A 22,371-nucleotide genomic window follows, 5' to 3' on the forward strand; every position below is an offset into this window, starting at 1 on the left:
AGTAACGACCCCTGTCCCCCCACCTCGGGGTGTCTGCCCTGGCTAGCCCTGGGGTGTCTCACCAGCCTTCATTGGTTTCCCTCACTCCCCCAACTTTGTCCCAAACTAGAATAAATTGTCCCCAACCGTGCCTTTAGGGACTTGCCTATAGCTCAGATGGTAAAGAATCTGCCTGCGATGCAAGAGACCGGGGTTCGATCCCCGGGTCAGGAAGATCCCCTGGAGAAGGGAAGGGCACCCCACTCCGGCATTCTTGCCTGGAGAATCCCATGGGCAGAGGAGGCTGGCCGGCTATATAGCCCATGGGGTCCCAAAGAGTCGGACAGGACTGAGCGACTAACACACACACACACAATGGTGCCTTTTGAACGAAGCCTGTTTCTCTGCTGTGGGCCCCGGCTCAACAACTACCGCGCTGGGTTTCTGGAAGGGGTGAATGTCTGCAGAGCGGTTTATAAGGAAAGGCTGTATGGGCGTTGGAGAGCAGTAATGAGTATCATTAGGGGACCCGGCAGTGAGGGCAGAGGCAGGCCTGGCGGCCGCTCCCTCACCAACCGCGGTAGTGCCCGGAGCCCTGGGAGGCCTGGCCGGGAAGCCAGGGCTTTCTCGGAGCCCGGTTCCCGCAGCAGCGGCGGCGATCGCAGCGGGGCTGCCGGGGGCTCCTGGCCGAAGCTCAGCTGGCACGCGAGGCTGCCAGGGAGCCCCAGCGTGCGCGGGGCCGCCAGCCGCTGACTCAGCACAACGGCCCCCTCCCCGCAGCGCCGAGTGGGAACCGGCGCCTCCGCGGCCCCAGCCCTCGGCCCTCTTCGGCGCCCCCTCCGCTGGAGCGGCCCGCGCCCAAAGGAGCGCTGGCTGCCGCCCGGGCCGCAGGGAACGCAGGCTCTGATGGTCGGCTGGCCGGGCCGCCGCCCCGCCCTCCGCTCTCAGGTCCTGCGGCTGCAGAGGCCGAAACGGGGACAGAAGGAGCCTCTGACTATGCAGATGGGGAAACTGAGGCTCAGCGAAAGTGCAGACGGAACCTCTGACTGTGGAGACGGGGAAAGTGAAGCTCAGGGAAAGCGCCTTCCCAAGGGCCTGGGCGGATCACTGTCAGAACCCTAACAGGCTGCAGGCAGGATTCCCGCTCTGGTTGAGAAGAAACCATCTGGTCACCAGCAGGCCCCAGTGGGGATGAGGAGGCAGTAAGCTGTGTGAGGCTGGAGGTACTTGTCTTTAGAAGATTCTAATTGCTTAGGAGTTAATACTTCTAACTTCAAGAGCCCACACTTGCATCAGTTCAATTCAGGCATTCGGTCGTGTCCGACTCTTTGTGACCCCATGGACTGCAGGGGTCACAAAGGCCCTCCCTGGCCTCTCAGTCCATCACCAACTCCCAGAGCTTACTCAAACTCATGTCCATTGAGTCAGTGATGCCACCCAACCATCTCATCCTCTGTCGTCCCCTTCTCCTCTGGCCTTCAATTTTTCCCAGCATCAGGATGGTACCTTTCAAAATAAATCTTAATTTTCAAAACTAAAAAAAAAAAGCGGGGGGGGGGGGGTGAGGATTTCTCTGGTGGTCCAGTGATTAAGACTCCACACTCCCAATGCCTGGGGCACAGGTTTGATTCCTGATCAGAGAACTAAGATGCCCCATGCCGTGGGTAAGGTCAAAATTTAAGAAAAGGTGGGGAGGAACTTCCCTGGTGGTCCTGTGGTTAAGAATGTGCTGGCCAATGCAGGGGACAAGGGTTCAATCCCTGGTCCAAGAAGATCCCACATGCCTTGAAGCAACTAAGCCCGTGTGCCTCAGCTACTGAAGCCTGCGCGCCCTAGAGCGCATGCTCCACAGCAAAAGAAGCCGCTGCAATGAGAGGCCAGGCCGCCACAACGGACAGCAGCCTGCACTCACCACTAGAGAAAGCCCGAGCACAGCAACAAAGACCCATCGCGGCCAAAAATAATAAAAATTAAAAAAAAAAAAAAGAAGATTCAAATCACTTAGGAACTCTAGGTGTGCCCCCCATATGTGACCACCTCTAATCCTCACAACAACCAATAGGGATTGGGATCTCCACAAGTTAGATGTTGATGCTGAGGCCCAGAGACAGGAAGCAACCTACCTGAGGTTGCACAGCTTGTAAATGGCAGAGCCAACATTCAAACGTTAGTCTTTGATGCTGTTAAGCTTGTGCTCTGTCAACCAGGCGATACTGCCTTTGGTTTTTCCAAAGCCAGCTTTGTTGTTCAGTTGCTAGGTCGTGTCTGTTTGTGACCCCATGGACTGCAGCACTCCGGTCTTCCCTGTCCTTCACTAGCCCCTGGAGTTTGCTCAAATTCATGTCTGTTGAGTTGGTGATGCTATCTAACCATTTCATAATCTGTCTCTCCCTTCTCCTTTTGCCTTCAATCTTTCCCAGCATCAGGGTCTTTCCCAATGAGTCAGCTCTCTGCATCAGGTGGCCCAAGTATTGGAGCTTCAGCATCAGTTCTTCCAATAAATATTTAGAGTTGATTTCTTTTAGGAACAATTGGTTTGATCTCCCTGCTGTCCAAGGGACTCTTTAAGAGTCTTCTCCAACACCACAATTCAGAAGTATCAATTCTTTAGCACTCAGTCTTCTTTACAGTCCAACTCTCACATCTGTACATGACCACTGGAAAAACCACAGTTTTGACTATCTGGACCTCTGCAGCAGTGATATTTCAGTTTTTTAATATGCTGTCTAGGTCTGTCACAGCAAGTGACTTTTAATTTTGTGACTGCAGTCACCGTATGCAGTGATTTTGGAGCCCAAGAAAGTGCTGTCCTATAAATGAAGCCTAGATGGGGTGGGCCTCAGAAGGCTGAAGGGCTAGCCTCAGCTCTGCGCCTCCCTATCTTTTCTGTAGCCTTGGGCTAACTCCTTCACCCTCGCTTTCTTATCTGTGAATAATAGTGACCAGGCCTGCCCCGCTTCCTTCCTCTGATACTCTGTAAGGCATGTACCTAGGTACTATCATTCCCATTTTACAGATGGGGCAACTGAGACCCACTCATTCCTTTATATTCATGATGAATGAATTAGATGTAATTTTCTGAGGGGCTTCTAGAGGCCAGGTACTATGTCCCCAGAGAGGAAAGTGACTTGCCCAAGGCTACACACCTAGAATGTGGCACATCTGAGCCTCAAACTGATAGTGGAGACTCTGGATGGTCTTCCTGGCCTCCAGGGTTGTGGACAAGTAGCCAGAGGATCACCGACTCAACGGACATGAGTCTGAGCTCTGGGAGCTGGTGATGGACAGTGAAGCCTGGCGTGCTGCAGTCCACCTGGCGTGCTGGGTCGCAGAGAGTTGGACACGACTCAGCAACTGAACTGAACTCAGCCAGAGGATCACAGTTTTCCAGCTCCAGCAGAAAGTCACTCAGATCCTCCTTAAGCCCAGCCCATGGCACTACACAGATCCCAGGAAGGACCCTCTTCCTGGGAACTTTTGGCCTGGAACATATTTACAAAACCCCAGAGGGGATGGAAATATCCTGGCCCACTCCCTACAGACCTAAATTAGCAATTTTCTTATACTTTATAACCCCTCTGGAAATGCAAACTATGTAATATTAGTCTAAAATTAGGAGCATAAGTCACAAGAGAAAAGTCCCACTACTTCTGGAGAAAATGTTTTCCTAAGCCTCATCCTGGCATTTGTTCTAAATCCAAACATAGTGGTTGTGTTTCAAATAATTATTTTCTCCTAGTACTTATGGATTGGAGGCAGGATGCTTCTGAGAGAACCCATTCTTATGGTACTGTCAAATGCAGAAATCCAATCTCTTTACCTGGCTTTAGGACATCCAGGTAGGGCCTGGATACTTGAACAGGAAGAGCCTGTCCTGTGGACCCAGGATGCCTTCTGTGAATAATGAAGGGCACTTTAATAATAACAAGGGCAATGGTGTTACTGGTAGCTGACGCAGATTAACTGGTTAAGATGTGCCAAGAAACCAAGTGAAGTGTCTTACGACCATGTTTAAGCCTCGTGATAACCCTGTAAGATGGGTATTATGATCCCATTTTACATATGAAGTAATTAAGGCCTAAAGAGGTTAAGAGATTGACCAAAAGCCATGTGGTTATAGAGCCAGTAAGCAGTGGAGTTAGAGTTTTAATCCAAGTCAGCCTAACACTAAAGTCCACACAAGGGGGTGTTCCCTAGTGGCCTAGTGGTTCGGATTTGGCACTTTTGCTGGAGAGGCCTGGATTCAATCTCTGCTCAAGAACCACCCTGCATGCTGCGAGGCGCTGCCAAAACACAAAACATCAAGAAAAAAAAAAACGAGGGTATCGTCTCCCCTAAGAGCTGCGCTTTCCATGTGCCAGACACAGTCCTAAGTGACCTACGCGAGACTTAAACGGCACTTAAACGATAATCTCTCGATCGGCACAAGAAGCCCTCGCAGGACTCGGGTGCTTCCCTGTCCTTTGCCCACCGGTGCAGACACCCACACTAGCTTCTAGTCCGCCTGAGCTTCTCTGGTTAACCTGTGGAGTTCAAATTCTTTGAGTAAATTAATCCTAGCCTCCTAGGACCCTGGTCATGTTTCTTCATTTCTTTGACCCTCAGGGTTTTCATCTGTCAACCGAGTTGGTTGATCCCTTCATCTCTAATTTTCCAGAATTCCAGGACAAACGCAGAGCCCGTGTGGATATGGGCATAGGACGTGCAGGTGGGGTAGAAACAACCCTCATCAAGGTGCAGGAACTTTGTGGTGAGGCGGGTGTGAGGCTGGGCTCCTGGGAACAGTGACGGGGAGGGTGGCAGGGTCCTTCAGCCGAATGGTTGTAACCGGACCCCAGGGAATGCGGTGAGTCAGGACCTCCAGGTATGTGTGACCCCAGGGGCAGAGCTGGGTCTATGAGGTGGAAAATCCCTGGGGGGGTCTGGAAGGGAGACAGCTTCCTGCCCCTTCAGGTGGCTGTTCAGGGCTGGACCGCCACTGGAGGCGTGTAGACTGGCCTCTAGAGATATTTTTTTTCCCCCATATGCAAATTTGGTCACATCCCTCTACTGTCCGACCACATCCCCTGGATCCCTGCTGCCGACAGATGCGGTCCTCAGCACGGTGCATGAGGCTGTCCCAGCCTGACACCGACTCAGCCACTCTCATCTCATGCCCGACACTAGCTCGGGGGTCCCTGACGTCTCATTTTCTGAACACATTCTGTATGATCGCACTTCCGTGCTCCTTGGAGGGTCCCTGTGGACCCCCTCTCCCACCTCTAGGCAGTTCATCACTTGGGCTGAATTGCAGTGATGCATCTGACCTCATTGCCATACTGTGGTACCCTCCAGGGTGGGGCCCCATCACAGGCATCTCCACATGGACGGGTTGGGGGGGACACCCATCATGTACAAGCACAGAGTGAAGGCCAGGGATGTATAGAGACTAAGAGTGAGAATCATGAGAATGGAGGCAACCAGGGGCTGGGGGCCAAGGACCAGGATGGGGTGGGGGAAGAGGAGGGCTGGCCCACCTACTGAAGACAGGCATCTTGGGCCCTTTGTCTTGTAAGCCCCACTGTTCCAGCAAGTCTGTAGGAAGAGGAAGGAGAAACCAACGACATGATCCTCCTGAAAAGGAACTCTGGTTCCTTCTCTCAGGACTCAGAGCTGAAGTTCACTTTCTTGAGGCGGCTCCACCCCCACCCCAGGTCCCCACGTGGTGGATGTGATACTGTCTGTGGCTCTACAGGGCTGAGCCCAGAAGCGGTCTCTCCTCAAGGCTCAGGGATCCTACATTTCTAGGGGCTCACTTCTGTAACCTGACTCTGAAGGAATAGGCACCCGGGGGTGGGGAGGAGGGGGTGCGATTCCCAACCCCTGTCACCCTGCCCTGCTTTTATCAGTACCTCACCGCAGGGCATATCCAGCAAGTTCGGGCCTGCCCACAAGAAGGATTCGCCTGGTAGCCTCGAGGGAACCATGGAAAACACACTGGAATTCAGGAGCAACTCCCCAGCCCTGGTGTGCTCAGCGGAGCTGATGCAGCTGACCATCCCATTTCTGCACCGCACCACCCCCCCCCACCCCGGCCCCATGCTTCCCAAGACCCCAGTCCTCTTGCTCCTCACCCACTCCTTAAAAAAAAGAAGCCCTTGGATCACTCCCGTTTCTGGTCGTGTCTAGAGAAGCAGGGTGTGTGCAGCCACGGTTTCTGCCCTGGGTGCCCTACCGCTCCTGCGCTCCATGGCATAGATGGCGGGGGGTGGGGAGAGGGGGGAGACGGGAGGATGGGAGAGGAGCCAGGTGCTGGGGCAGGGCCCTCGTGGGAGCCTCGAACGCTTTTTCTTTCTTGTTCTTTTGGCTCTTGACCACAGTTAACTTTTCTTCCTATTTTTGTTAACACAAATCCCTAAGTGTGTTTGTGTCCGGAGAAAGTGCTATGAATAACTGCTGATACATTTGTTGATGATGAACTTGTGAATCATCCTGGGGGGAAAAAGGAGTCCAGAGAGTGGAGCGGGAGCTCTGGAGCCTGCCTATGACGTGTCGTAAAATATTTAGCGAATGATGGTCCAAACCACAGGGAAAAAGTCAGAGAGATGGGAATTTGAAAGCTGCCAGGATTTAAAAGCTGTTTAATGCTAACCATCAGTGCCAGAGAGCTGAGAGCGGCTCCCTTCCTCCCTGCATTGGCCCCGAGGGCGCGGAGAGGGCTTTGGACCAGCAGGGCAGCGCTGAAAGGCTCTTTGTTCGAGCCCTCCTGTAAACAAGGGGTCTCCCCGGAGGTGGAATCCTTACCTTGTCTACTGCCCACACACTCTCTTTTTCTCCACAAGGAACAGTAGGGAAGCCACTGGCTGCTTGGCATCAAAGAAGGAAAAAGAACCTGTCATGATGGATCGAATTTGTCACTTTGCCATGTTCTGATGTCATTTACATAATGAGCTTGGTCCAGGGTCCCTGGATGACCTGGTCACGTCTTTGGTTCTAAAGGTCTGAGCTCTGAAGCTGTCTCTCCTAAAGGGTTAGGGACCTTGCATGTTTAGGACTGGGGTCAGGACTCACCTCCCTAACCTGACTCTTTGGAGATCTGTTTATTTTGGGATAAAGGATGGAAAGATTTGAACTGAAAGCTTCAAGTGTAAAGTCATGTTCTCTTTAGTATCAACACCAGGAAGCCTAAACTAAGGGAGAAGCGTTAGGGGGATAATTCAGGTCAGCAGAAACAATTATCTTGGAGAAGAGAGACCTCAGCATAGACTGCTGATGAAGCGTGCTTCAAAGTCATCATGTTGTCCATGGCTAAGCAACGCTAATGAACTTGGTGGCTGCAATCAACTAATCTGTTCCCTGTGCCAAGAAGGTCTCTGCTTTTAGGGAACATGCCATCTGTTTTGCTGGGGAGGCATGTTTTACCTAAACAAGATAATTAGCCTTTGAGGTCACAAAAGTCAGAGCTCCCTGGGCAAGGTGATCCCAATGAAGCCAGCAGGAAAATGTAGCAAAACTGCTCTACATACATCGGGAACAGAACGTGGCCCTTATCCCTCATTCGTGTTTTGGTTTGGTTTTGTTTCCTTTTGTTGTTGTTATTCCTGTAATTTTGCTTTCCTAGAACATCTCTTCTTCCACTTGCTACCTATCGCCGAGTCCAACACATCTTTGAGGCCCACCTGAATGAGTTTATAGTCACTCATGACTTTTCCAATCTTCGTTACTTTGAACTCCTATAGTACTTGGCATCCAAACCATTCATTTGGCACACACTGTGTAGTTTAATCTGCTTTTAAGAAGGATTCATCTCTTCTCAATTCAGTGGTAAGTTCTTTGGCAGGTACCACGTCTTATAACACTTCTGTGTTACCACAGCATCTAGCTGTTGATACTTGCCACTGGGGTATTTGCATATGCCTTGGTATCCTGTTAGAGGGCTGCTGCTGGTGAGTGAGAATCTTGCTTGAGATTAAGGAAGAAGATTGAATTCCTGGTAGGCCTAAGGATACGCCTCACATGAGTATATCCAGGTTAAGAAACACATCCTCTGAACGGTTTTTGGTCCTGGAGTTCCATTCTTACTTGTAATTTTTAAAGCAGACAGAAGGTTCAGAAAAGTTGTAAATTGAGTAAAAAATGATTTGACTTAGAATGAAAATTGATCAGCAATTCCATCCACATTGTTTCACGTATTTAAGAAAGAAAGGAAAATGAAAAATAAAGATGGAAAAGGATGGAAGGAAGGGAAGGGAAATAATGAAAGGGAAATGAAAGGGAAAAAAATCCTGGAGAGTGGGGTGGGGAACACAACAGACTCAGTCTTCAAATATGACCAGTAATTTCACGATGTGGTAATTTTTAATATTAAAAGTAAATTGTAAATGTATCTTTATAAACAATATGCATAAAATAGATCTATTATTCTAAAACCTTTTCTTTTTTCAAATGCTTTTTCACAGTAATTTTTTTAGGTGTCAGATTTTTCCCTCAAAATAATAGTGCAATTGGGAGAAGGAAGATGCTGTCAGTGAATTTGGTCGGACTTCTCTGCTAATACAAGTCCTTGTAGATTTCCTGTAGGAGTGGGTGGAGACTCATGTCCGTCTCTGTTTTCTTTATTACTTGCAACAGCTGCACGTGTTCTGTCACAATCTGTCTGAGGTCTGTCATTTTCTGGAGCAGCTTGGCAAAGAGCTGGGAGGACTCGGGGTGGTTCAGCTTGAGCTGCAGCTCCAAGGCTTGCAACAGGTTGTCTTGTATGTCCTCAATGGGCTTCACATTCAGCAAACCTGGGCGGTCTGGGAGAGCAGAAACGGAAGACAGAACAGGAGGTTGAGTTACAAAATTCTCTGGTCCCACATCTGAGGCATATTCAGCCAATGAGTCACATTTTATTGGTTTTCCTTTGGTTCTAAAATAGCGTGTTGGAGAGAAGGTAAGCAGATAGCAGGCAAGAATTGCATACAAGGAGAATGGAATGCAAGCCAAGACTATCAGAGCTCTTTTCCAGGGCCATTCTCTGCCTGGCCAAGACTAAAGCTGTGTGACCAGTTGACAGAACGCAGTGGCAAAGCAATCATCTCCCCAGACTGGGGACTTTTCTGCTGGCATGTTTCTACTCATTCAGAAATCTCATTTTCAATTTCTGTTTCTTCCTGATGAGTCTATGTTTTATCACCTCTACTTACTTTCTTATCACAAGTTTAAACACACTTTGAAAACAAACTTTTGTCTTCTTTTTGCTTAATATAGCACATGCATTTTCAAAGAGACAGTATTTTCAAATACTGTTACACTTTGGAAGGACAGACCAAATTTTAACATAGGCTTCTTCTGACTAGAGAGGTTGCAGGTAATTTTCACTTTCTTCTTTATATTTTCCTTATTTGAACTTTTAAATGGTGAGTTTAAATTACTTTTAAGTTCTTAATGTTTTTGCTTCATGTAGATCTTTTTAGATTTATCCTTGAATATGTTCTAGTATTCTCTGCTTTCTTGAATTCTATACTTCTTTTTCATCCCATTTTCTAATGTATCCCTGCTGATGTTTAGAAAAAAATGATTGATTTTGTTATACTGAATCTATTCCAATTTCACTCTTGTGGATCCAAATAGTTTTTATCATGGATTTTTAGAAAACTTTGGACAATTACATCTGCAAATAATCGTAGTTTAAATTTCTCTCTTCTTTTCCAGTGTTTGTTCTCATTTCTTTTTCTTGTCATACAGCACTGGATAATACCTCTAAAATGGTATTAAATAATAGTAGTGTCAGGAGGCATTCTTATTTTATTCCTAACATTGAGGGAAATGCTTCTAATGGCTTATCACAAGCATGATGTTTACTAGATTATGGCAGGTAGGTTTTTCTCCTGGCTCCCCCAGAGTTTTAAAGTGTTTTAATCAGGAATTTTGTTGCATTTCATCAAATGTTTGTAAGTTTTTCTATCTACAGTGATGAGCACATGGTTTTCTGTTAATCTAGTGTAGTGAATTACATTCATAGATTTCTTTATACTCTTACATTCATTTGCTAATATTTTACTTTAGGGCTTTGAAATTTGTGAGGTTGGTTCAGAGCCTTCTTTTCTGTGAGCCATCCCTTGTCTATTGGTAATAAATATTAACTAGCCTTACAGACGGAGTTGAGACATTTTCCTTCTATTTCTATGTGTGATTATCTATTCCTTGATGGTTTCTTGGAATTCATTTGCAGAACCATCTGAGGCTGGTGGTAAATATGTGACTATCTTTAACTTTCCTCCTATAGCTTTTACTTTATTCAGGCTTTCTACTACTTATAAAGGAAAATTTTAGTAATTTACATCAGAATAAAGTTGTACATAATGTTCTCTTAGAATCTGAATCTCTATTATTTATATCTCCTTTAATTGAATGCTTTTTGTGTATCCTCTCATTTAAAATTTTTATTTGCCAAAGGCTTATCTATTTTATGGGGCTTCCCAGGTGGCTCAGAGGGTAAAGCGTCTGCCTACAATGCAGGAGACCCAGGTTCAATCCCTGGGTCAGGAAGATCCCCTGGAGAAGGGAATGGCAACCCACAACAGTACTCTTGCCTGGAAAATCCCATGGACTGAGAAGCCTGGTAGGCTACAGTCCATAGGGTCACAGAGTTGGACACGACTGAAAAGCTCCACATGTTCCACATCTATTTTATGCTTTTTAAAAAAGCACAACTTTTGGTTTTACTGATCAACTCTGTTTTTGAAAACTGTGTTTTGTTTTCAATTTAGCTAGTTCATTCTTTAACTTTCTTTAGATTTATTTTTTCCTTCTTTTTCTCATTTCTTGGGTTGAATGGTTAATTCATTTAGTTTCAGTATTTCTTGTTTTCTGATAGATGAGTTTAAAGCTCTAAAATTTCCTCTGAGTGAAAACCTATGGGGTAAAACAGTTTCACCCTGCAGGCTTTGGTAAATCATCCTCTCACAGTTCTTTTCTAAATAGTCTATTTTACTATTTTGATTTCACTTTTAATCTAAGAGTTATTTAGAGATGGGCTTCCCTGGTGGATCAACTGGTGAAGAATCTGCCTGCAATGTGGAAGACCTGGCTTCAATCCCTGGGTTGAGAAGATCCCCTGAAAGAGGGAATGGCTATCCACTCCAGGATTCTGGCCTGGAGAATTTCATGGACTGTATAGTCCATGGGGTTGCAAAGAGCTGGACATGACTAAGCGACTTTCACTTGACTTAGAGACATGTTTTTAGATTTCCAAGTGGAAAGGCTGAGTGTTTCTGTTTTTTCTAATTTCTGAGTTTGTTGCATTGTGGTGAGAATATAAGATTCTCTCACTAAAACTCAGCAGAGGGGTGCAGAGACTATGTATGGCATTTAAGATACTCACTTGATATTTTATATTGATTCAAATTTTAGCTCTTGAAGGCCACTCACCTTCTTTCTTTTTAACTCTTCTCCCCTTCCCTGTAAACTAAAGCACTGTATGAGAGTTTTTACCTCCCTTTTAATGTCCCTCATCATCTTGCCTCCATTTATCATTGTTCCCTTGCTTCAGCCACAGTAAGCTCTTTCTAAACCGAGTCCTTCAAGTATCCTGTGTTCTGTCATAACTGTGCTTAGGCAGTTCCGTTCCTCCTGCTGGGAGCAGTCTCACATTCCCTCTAATCATCCGACTGACTTAAGCTCACTCTTCAAAACCCTGCCTGTGTCCTTATGTCCTGAAGCCTTTCTGGAGATCATCCCTTCCTCTCCCTTGTTCTTCCAATCCCCTTTCTATGGACTGTGTAGTGCCTACAAAAACCTCAACTGCTACTATACTAGGAGATTACATTTACTGAGTGGCTATCATTTCCCAAAAGTTGTACAAAGGGCTTTGTATACAACACATCGTTTAATCTCCACGTAACTCCATGAGGTCAATGCTTTAAGGAGGGGAAAATGAAGATTTAATTAGAAAAAGGAGAGAAATCCTGCCCAAGAACTGCCACTTGATAGTAAACAGCAGAGCTGAAATTTGAATCTGATTCCAAACACTATACTCTTAACTTTTAGTATGTCCAGCTCCAAGTAAATATAATATGCCTAGCCGCTGTTAACGGAGAAGGCAATGGCACCCCACTCCAGTACTCTTGCCTGGAAAATCCCATGGACGGAGGGCCTGGTGGGCCGTAGTCCATGGGGTCGCTGAGAGTCGGACACGACTGAGCGACTTCACTTTCACTTCACTATGTTGTATTATAGTACAGATTTTTTTGTTTATCTCCCCTACTTGGCCATGAGGGATCAGAGGGCAGAGACTATGTCTTGATCATCTCTGAGGCTCCAGTGGAAATACAGGAAACACTCAGTTGACTGAGTTAATGAGTGAGAAGGCTGTTCTGGCTATGAGTCCTGGATTGAAAACTACAATTCTTCTGGTTGGTGAACAAGCCTAAAGGAAGGATCGATACACAATGAAGAAGCCTCTCGGAAACAGGGTTTTCCTGTATCAAATAAACTTGAGTAACCTTTATCCATTGAGGTGAGACACAATGGTCTCAGGTGGGATTTTCAGAACTTTAAACATGCTCTTGTTTTTTTTTTTTCTTTTCTTTTTAAAATTACAGACAGAAAGTTACCTGTAGTTTATTTTTTTTCCCCCTTAACTTCTCTAACATATCCCATTGACTGCAGTAATTTTTTTTTTTTTTTAATTTTAGCATTTAATTTTGGAGCCATCAGCAAGAATCTCTGATTCTGAGAATGAAACAGATGATTCAGTCCTGGCCTAGAGACTCACGCCCCTGGAGGAGTCATCCTTTCTCACAGTTGCTATGCAATAACGAAACCCCTTGACACTTCAAGGAAGAACAGATCCTGGATGGGTGCCTTTGGTTCAATGGCTGCCAATCCTCCCCCCGAACAGATGCGCCAGATTTTGAAGGCCTGGACGGCACACGCTTGTGCGTTGCAAGCGGCAGCGCTCTGTGTGGAAGTGTCAGGGTGGCTCCCCGTGGGCTGGGACCCCATACTCTTAATGCAGAACCCTCTGCTCACGGACACCCTGACTGCTTAGCCCCTGTCCCCTTCCTCCAGAGCAGCAACCGTGGGGTCAAAACTTCTGCAGAGGAGATGATGTTAATTGACCAGGTTTCATTTATCATGACAGTTCAAACAAGCTAAAGCCACAAATGCAGCTGACGGGGCTTGCTGGAAACATTTGGCTGGAGCGCAGTGCTGTGGAACTGTTGCCTCTATGAGGGGAGAAGGATCTGGTTTGGATTTTCAAGCCTCTCCCTGGCAAGTTTTTTTTTTTTTTTATGATGTGACAGATGAAGTTCGGCTGAAATTTTGTGGCCACTGATTTATGCTTTCTCTAGTGGCGAGTTAGATCATTTACTGATGTGTCCCGCTGTCGCCCTTACTGGGCCTCAGTCAAGGCAAAGACAGAGTGCAGGAGAGCGGGAAAAGTGGTGTGCTCTGCTTCTAGCAACTCTCACTAACCGGCTCTGTGACCCTGGGCAGGCTGATGAAGTTCACTGCGCCTCGATTTTCTCCTCTGTAAACGAAAAGGAATGGACTAGAGAGGGGATCTCTAAGACCCTAGTTCAAGAGTTCTAAGCTTTCTTCTTATTTGTAATTCCCTTTACAAGATTCACATAACAAAACTGGGGGAATTTTCTACTCAAAATCCAAGTAGAAAAGCACATTAACAGGCTCACACATTAAACTTAGAGCACTTGGCTAATTTGGAAAGCTAGAAAAGCTTCCTTTGGTCTTCAGCACTCCCTAGGGTTAAGAGCAAAAGGGATGTGGCAGGCTTGCCCTCACCCGCTATGCTCCAGTTGGCTCCAAGGCCTTCTCTGCTCCCCTTGCTGTCTTTTTGCTTCCAGTTTCCTTCCATTCATACCTGAACCCCTACTGAGCTAAGTTGGGGAGCACAAAAGTGCCACAGGGACCTGTCTACAGACCCAGCTGTCCTGGATCCCTTTCTCTTCCCTCTCCCTTCCCCTCAGCTCAGGGCCTGCTAAAGTATCATTCTTAGAAACCTTCTGAGGTCCTCTCCCTTCACCTTGCTGAAGGTTAGAGTTGGGGTCTGGAAGAGGATCAAGGTCAAGGGACCCCACTTCGCTAGCCCTAGATTGCCTAGAAAGCCCTTTTGGCAAAGTGCGTGCTGACTCAGACTCCAGGACCCAACCTTCAAGGAAGCTGGAGTCAATTACTGGTTCCTACTCCCCAGGCTGCAAAGAATTGGGAAAAGAAAGCTTTCCGGTCCCCATCACACAGCGCTGGAATTGATTACAGAACACTGTTGATTGCGGGCAAATCTACAAAGCCCCCATCTTCTCCAGATCTGGTTCTGTTAAGAGCTTATCGGAAGCAGATTCAAATTCTCTGCCCACCTGGGCCAGGCATCTCCCTACCCCACATTTTCTCAGGAGACATCTTAGTTAGGGGACCAGATGGCCATGGCGGTGTCTCCTGAAGAAGGTGAGAAAAACCAAAGTGGATGGCTTTGTTTCTTTTCTAATTGCTGCTGTTACGATATTCCCAGTTCTTTCCTATCGGCTTTCTGACAGAGACGAATCAGAAAAGGATTGTATCCAGTACATTTAGGAAAAAGAAGTCTTGCTAGCTGGGGAGTGGTAAATTGATCCAAAGGCAATGAAAGAACTGAGCTCTGGTGAAAGTGAAGGGAGGTGGGGCTCCTTAGGGAGCTCACACTTGGCATTTCACTTCCTCTTCCTCCCCAATTTCCTTTATTCCACTGCTTCCTAAGTACACAGGTGTGTTAAAAAAGAGCAGTGGATGCTATACTTAAAATGGATAGCCAACAAGTACCTACTGTATATAGAGCACACAGAGCTCTGCTCAACGTCATGTGGCAGCCTGGATGGGAGGGGAGCTTGGGGAGAACGGATATGTGTACATGTGTGCCTGAGTCCCTCTGCTGCACACCTGAAACTATCACAACATTGTTAATAGGCGATACCCCAATACAAAATAAAAAGTGTGTGTTTTTTTTTAAACAGCAGTGGATTTGGAAACTGAAGACTTGATCCCGTCTGTCCTCCACTTGGCTCCATGTGACTGTGGACAAATCATCTTATCTTTCTGGGTTTGCCTTAATCTTTAAGGCAACAGTGGTGTTTCTTTCCTTACGGCCATGGTGAGAAGGAGTCAGGTAAAGGAGCTTTACAACATAGCGCTGGTCTCTGTGTTTGTTCAGGTAGAGGCAGTTCCCACAGGGATAGTGTCTGGAGTGTAAGCAGGGGTGGGGTGGCATCTGTGCAGCTGGGAGACGGGGTGGTTTCTAGGCTGTTACTGGTAGAGCAGAAATTCGGGAGCATGAGATAAGGGTTCCTGACACATGTTGGGAGTTTGGGGCAAGTTCTCATTCTTGTAGTTGAATGCGTGTAAGCAAGACTGTTTCAGAACAATTATGAAACAAAGAAGCCCCGGTGCCCACATTCACTTCTTCCTTAGAGATGGACTTGGGGTTCTGTGGCCCTTTCCTGACCTAACCATCAGAATCATGGGGACCACTAGGCAAACCTCTGCATTCATCCAGGTTTGTCTCTGGCAAACTTTGGCATGACCTGTAGCAACTGCCTCCTACCATCCTACCTTTAAAAGAAAAAAAAAAAAAAACCTAAGAGAATTTTCACATGGGTTCTTTTTGTATTTAAATTTGAACTGGGGCTTGACTGAGTGCAGTGATTCTTGACTTTGCCTCTACACTGCAATTATCTGGGGAAATTAAAAACACGCAAATGAATGCTTGGCTCCCCTCTTTAGAGACTCTGACTGACTTGGCCTGGGGTGTGACTGTCGTTTCTAAAAACTTCCAGGTGACGGGAAGCCAAGAACAAACATCACTGATTTCAGAAGCATCTGGAATCTCAACCTCAAAGCTTACTTGCTGGGTAACCCTGGGCAAGTTCCTGAACCTCTCTGTAGCTTGGTTCCCTCATTTGGAAGGTGGGAGACCTGACAGTAATCCAGTGCACAGTGTGGACGAGAGGATGAAACGAGTCCCGAGACAAGAAGTGCCTGGCGCAGCATCTGACACGTGCAAAGTCAGCCATTTCCAGCTGTTTTGTGTAACAGTACAGTCCAACACGCCTCTTTTCTTCTTACCTTTCTGCTCCTCTCATTTCTCTGCTGCCCCTGGGTCTTCTCTGTAGCTCTGCTATTCTTTCTCCCTTAACTGCTCCCTTCCTCACTCTGCCTTCTAGATGCTTTCTTTTTCCACTCCTGGGACCACACCTTGCAGGGGATGCAGTGGCAGGAACCCTAGTAAGGCCAGCCTACGGTGATCAGAAGTGTGAGCAGTGGATGATGTGGGGAGAAACGTGGTCAATCACTGCTATGGGGAAAGGAAACAACGGAGCAGACACAGGCCATCTGGGGCAAGTGTGTCAGCCATGGAGGCACATATTGCTGGTAGACGCTTTCCCCCTGAAGGGGCTCATGGTCTAACACATCCTTGTTAGACAGCAGTTCAAGAATGCTTTCTCTGTGTCCAAATGATAACCACCAAGGACGCAGCAATGACACATGTGACTTGGCTAGGATGGAGGGTGGGAAGACCACCCCCACGAAACCACGCCCAGGTCCTACCTTCTTTCACCTGCCCTTTAAGTAGCAACTGCACACCAAGTCCCCTCATCTCAAAACGCTTGACTGCTGCCTCCAAAAGCCACCTCCTTGACTACAACCCAGAACACAAAGGCATATAGTAACAAGGTGGGCGGGGCTGCCCCCTCTGTGTGTTCACAGCTCTTTCATCTCTTGAGGGCACCTGCAGTGAAGGGAGTGTGGGTCCTCTTTTATCTCCAGCTCTTTCAGAATGGAAATGGGACTGGAGACTTCAATCCTGCCCTTGGGAAGTCCTGTCTTTTTCTAACTCCTTTCACAGGGTGTTTGGGTCCCTTTGTTCTGGACATTCAAGGTCATTCAAGTGAAACTCAGCCTTGGGGTTTGCTCCCCTTCTCTGAGTCTGGACTAGGGAAGCTACTGACTCCCTTCAAGCCCAGGGATGCAGGTCAATTTCTTCCCCTTCTGTGTCCCACCCCAGCTCCAACCAGGAAGCGGGGGCAGAGGAACCAGGCTGGAGTGCAAAGATGAAGAATGATTTCTTCTTCTCCATCAAGCCTGACACATTCACGCTCCAAATTGAGTGACTCTTCCTTGCTTCCTCAACCTCTAGAAGTGCTAAGAGCAAACCAAAGGGAGTCAACAAAATAGAAGGTGGCCAAGAATTAGCTCTCTGCACCTCTCCCCTCCTCCCCCACATTGTCCTTGCCAACATCTTTGAGAAGAACCTGTGATCTCAAAACAGGTGTGACCTCCAACTGCTAAGTATGACCTCTCACCACATAATGTCCCCCCAGACTTTACAGCATTCCGCAACTAACCCACCACCCCCCATCGCCACACACACATACTCCTGTTTGGTCCATACCTCCTTCAGGGGCCAGCAGGGCCCAGAGTTCTCCCCTCACCCATTCTCCCCAGTATCTTTCTCCCTTGGGGTTTTGTTCTCAATCCACAGCTAATCCCCTTAAAATGATAGCTGATAAAGAGATTAGCTGTTATCTCCCTAGGAGTATTTATATGGTACTAAGGGATTTTAAGAAGCACTATTAGTGAAATTTCAAGCAATCTGACTGGCAGGATCACATGGAGCTACTTTAAATTATATCGCACAAGGGAAGAGGGAAAAGGAGCATTTATGTGTGCCAACCATGTCCCAGGCATCATGCCAGAGGCTTCACATAATGTTATTTACTTAGGGAACTGATAAGGAATTTGAGGCTCCGGCAGGTAACTGTGTGCAATCACACATTTAGTAAGTGGTAGAGTGAGGGGGTTTGGGGAGTCCACAGCCTCCCACCGCCCCTCCTGCCTCTCCTGGTCCACGGGCTGGGGGGTGGCGGGTGGGACCCCAGGCAGCCTCTCTCCCCTTGCCACCTGCGCTGGCCTCTGGAGCCGGTACCGGTTTCACTCTTCCTCACTCGAAGAGGATCTGTCTGAGTGTCGTGGCTAGCTTGTGCCAGTCTGGAAGGCTGCCTGGGGTCACCCAGAGTTTAGCCACACATTGTGAGAACCCCAAATGATAAAGTGCTCCCCAAAGTGGCCCACTGACTGGCTGACTGAGCCTCTTCCAAGATGTCGGTGCGGGGACAGGAATGACTCAGCAGTTTGGCTTTCAAGCCCATGTCTGTCTCTGAGGTCAAGTGCCACGACGAACGATCCCAGCCTATGGGGCCTGGGGTTGGGAGGGGATTTTATTTCTGAAGCAGTCACAGATAAAGATGCTTCAGTGTTCTACTACAAATGACAAAAGCCTCTGTGTGTGTGTGTGTGTGAGAGTGTGTGTGTGAGTGTGTGTGGTTTAAGTTCCTCAGATGATTCTAGTATGTTCTTCTCTCTGTCCACCCCAACCCCGAGGTCTCTGGTTTTTAGAATTTGGGTGCCAGTTGAGAACTTATATAAATATACCTCCCTCTGTCGAAACCAAGCCCTCTACGGGACATTTCTAGATAACCCACACTGAGTCATCATTCAAAGCCATCTCGGCCACCTGACAGGGTCTGCCTGCTGGTCCCGGCAGCACAATGGGGAGACCAGAATCCCAGGAGAAGGGAGCAGTGTCACACGCTATGTGGACACAGGGCAGGTGCCCAGTCGATATTTTCCAATTAATAAATGAAAGCAATTACTCTCTGATACAACCATGGCCCAGATGGGGAATATGAATCATGTAATCAACATTCTTCCACTGTCCAGCTCAAGGTTCAGTCACATGAGAAATCAGATGTCTGTGTTTCTTCTCAACATTACAGAGAACAGTTAGAAAAAAACAACTTTTACCCTTAGGTACCAGCCTATGCCTCGTATGCATAAAGCAGATGAATAACTGCCACAGCAGAATGGAAGAAATCTGCCCTATTGTTCTTCACAGTATTCATAATATCTCAGTTTTAAACTATTTTTGGTTTTGTCTCCTCCCAGTTAATTAGTAAGGATGATGCCAGCAGACAAAGAAGGCATGGGGACCATTGGATTGTGGAGAATTAGGGTCCCCCCCGACCCCCCGAGCTGGGGTTTCCTCAAGAACAGCACAGGCTCACTCAGGCACCTGCCCTCTTGCCTTAGATTTTAGAAGACAGGGGGGCTGTCCATTCTAACTTGCAGAAACAACAGTTCCGCAGTTAAATGAAAGGATTATACACGAGCTGTCAATATCCACAAGGTTCTGGAGGGCTGTTAGGGGTGTGGAGGAGAGCCGACACTCACAAGCCCAGAGGCCCTCCCACCCTGGACCCGTGGGTCTGTGGTGCTCCGGAGAGGGGTGTTTGCTATACAAGGAATGGGAAGAGTAGACATCTGGATGGTCAGGAAGACATTAAGTTACTGACGGGTATTTTGACAGTTTTACATTTCTCTCACACACTTCCTTGCAACCACTCCTCTCTGTCAGAGCCTGCTGTAAGATGCTGTCTGACCACACTGGGACATATTTGCTCGGGTACTTCAAGTTTATGGTCAGTTTTTGCAGGGAGCTCTGCGAACAGGGGTGCTGTGCTACCTGAACAAACGGAAGAATCAGCACCGGTCTTGGGGTTAACACGGGGGTCCACTCCTTCCCAGAGCAGTCCTCAAACCTGGGATATAATTTTGTGAGGCAGTTGGGAACAAATGGTGTCTGGAGAAGGGCCCTGGATAGTAGGAAGTGATGTTTGAACTGTACCCGGAAATTCTTGATTGAAATACTTGAAGGTGGAAATTCTTGATTGAAATACTTGAAGGTAACAGGGAAATGGTAATTTCTGCCAAAGAACTCCAAGACCAAGGTAAGTACCTGGGATGGTTACACATCTCAGCACACAAGGCAGTGCAGTTGGGCATCTGCTGGAAGGTCAGGGTGGGTCTGACCTTGGCCTCACTCATTAGGAGCTCTGTGACCGTGGGGCGAATTGCTTAATCTAAAGCAATTCTAAACTTCTGTCATAAACTTCAGCCATAAATAAATAACTATTTTTAAAGTATATATCTATACACGTGTAAGTCATGACCAAGGCTATAAACAGAGCTCTAGTGTACCGACCTGAGTGGTCTAGGTGTCACAGAATGTCAGTTCTTCCTTCACCTACAGATGTATAGCTATGCAGAATTCTCCCTAGTAGCCTGTGCTCTCTGCCCACTCTACAGGAGAAAAGCACATATTCACTCCAAGAGCAGCTGTCCAAAACTGCTTCATGGAGAAAGAACATGACTGGAATGGCTGGAAACAGGAGGAGCCGCTATATAGGAGGTTTGCATAACCGAGCCAGACCCAAGAGGGTAAATGGGGAGGCCGGGTGACTTGCCATCTGTGGCTCCTGCACCAATATTTACAGCTTCTCTGTCATTAGGATGGTGATGACAATCTGCCTCGAGAAATATATTGTAAAATCCAGTGAATTTCCTCCCCCATATCATGGAAGTTTGGGAAGAACTGTGATGGATTCCAAACTGTTTTAAATTAACAGAATGAGCTTTTTCCTGTTGCCGAGTTCCAGCTGGAACCCTCCTATGCTTTTTCTCCACTAAACAGCAAACGCCCGAGGAGGGCAAAGTGTCCAGTGGAGTGTCCTGGGGCTTGTCAGCTTTACTGAGCTTTCCACTTGGCCTTGGCTGCTGGTAGGTTTTGGGGAGTTTGCTGGTGTGGCTGGCATGACGCTGTGGCGCCAGCTGCAAACATGCCCTTGCTGGAGGCAGCTTTATTACTCTCGACGCCGCCCGTCCAGGCAGTGAGACGAGAGGGAGCAAGGGCCTCTGGCTCCTTCTCTTCCCTTATCATGACTCCCGAGGAAGCCTTGCTTCTGGACTCTGGGCCCAGGGCTCCAGAACAGTGATGGGAACACAGGTTGGGGCCACTGACCCAGTGAGGGAGTTGACCACATCTGCCAGTCAAGTGGCAGAAGGAACTCGGGGAGGTGACAGTCAGGATACCTGGGTTTCCCTTCTAGTTTCACTGCTCATGAGTTGTCAGTTCTTAGACACAACCCTTTCATCTCTGACTCTCTCTTCTCTCTCTATGGAATAAGAATAAAGATACAGGAGAACTGTTGGGACCTAGCGAGAGAGAGTAAGGGACAAAGTGCTGTCCTTTGGCTCGGGGAATGTGGTTCTTTTTAGTCTCCTTCTTGCTTGAAGCTCGAAGGAGAAGGAGGGAGAGAGGAGGAAATTCTGAGAAGAACTAGGTCATCTCTCTGAGCGAGCTTGGTCTGAGAGGTTCATACACAGCAGAGATGCTGAACACCAGGCCAATCTAAGTACCAGATCTAACGGCATCAGCAGTTTCTAGGGTTGAGGCCGAGTGACCGTGATCTTTACTACTGCAACTCCAGTTTCCCCAGCGAATACTGAGTTGGGTCAAAATCAGGTACTTTCATCCAAAAAACCCCTTTGGGTCCTCTGGGGAATCCCCCACCTTTTACCTCCCCAATTCCTCACCACCCTACTCTTACATAATGCCCATCTCCCCTTCAGTCTAGGGTCATAACCTTGACCGGGACGAAGCTCTTCTGTGAGCGACTCTTAAGGCCAGCTTAGAAGGAGGTCACCAGGTTCCCTGCCCGTAACACTCCTCTCTCAAGTCCCTGAAGCTATCTGCAGACTTCAGAACAAACCATAGAGGAGAAAATAACCCCTCTTGTTAAGAACAGGTAGGATCAGAAATTTGTCAAAGCCTCTTTGCTTACATGAACATTTTCCCTTGGAAAACCCAGGATGGGAACTGAGAAATTATATGTTGTACAAGAAACTACATGCTGTAGTCAAACAACCCACTGTCTGGGACGGTGGTTCCACCATCTACAGATGACCAGGAAGCTCATCTCATTGGGATCCAGTCTTTGGATCCAGAAAGACCAGAGCAGCTCTTTCTCTGGCCTCTACCCACCAGCTTCTCTGACTAAAGGAGGAAATCAAGTTCCTGGGTGTTGAGCAAACATGGGGTTCAGTTTATCCATTCTTACCTAGTGCCCAGAGGCTGGCTTCATCGACAAAATCAAACTTTGCTCGGGGAAGAGAAGGATTTCCCTTTTGTGATATGGGAACTTGCCAATGGGCCAATGGTATGTTTTTCTTTTTTTTAAAGGAAGTCTCAAATGATTTACAGGGTTTTCTTCTCATTATAACTACGTATATATGATTTTAAGATTCTATGGCAGCTACTTTCAGATTTCTTTTCATTATTGTGAGGATCCAATGAACTCTGGAAACTGGCTACTGTGAAGACAATGTGGGGAACGCTCAAAGGAACTCGTTTATACGGCACCGACATTTAAATGATACCATTTTTAATTTTCATAACTGAAAGCCAAAGTCTGCAGTATCTATTAAAACAAGTTATTCTCAGAGGTATTTTTGACCAATTCATACACATTTTAAAGGCCT

General features: G+C 47.3%; 1 protein-coding gene across 19 annotated transcripts in view; it reads right to left on the reverse strand.

The window, feature by feature from the left end:
* Positions 1-22,371, reverse strand: part of PPARG (peroxisome proliferator activated receptor gamma) — a 218,285-nt gene that overhangs the window by 85,701 nt on the left and 110,213 nt on the right. For 3 of the 19 annotated variants that reach the window (XM_006077448.4, XM_044933444.2, XM_025271895.2), the window contains one exon: positions 8,295-8,756. The exons of 14 other annotated variants lie outside the window; for them this stretch is intronic. In XM_006077448.4, the coding sequence (XP_006077510.1) occupies positions 8,509-8,756 (248 nt within the window). In that variant the 3' untranslated portion in view covers positions 8,295-8,508. 19 annotated transcript variants of the gene reach the window in all.

This window comes from Bubalus bubalis, chromosome 21 (assembly GCF_019923935.1).
Source record: "Bubalus bubalis isolate 160015118507 breed Murrah chromosome 21, NDDB_SH_1, whole genome shotgun sequence".
In the NCBI taxonomy this organism is placed as follows: domain Eukaryota; kingdom Metazoa; phylum Chordata; class Mammalia; order Artiodactyla; family Bovidae; genus Bubalus; species Bubalus bubalis.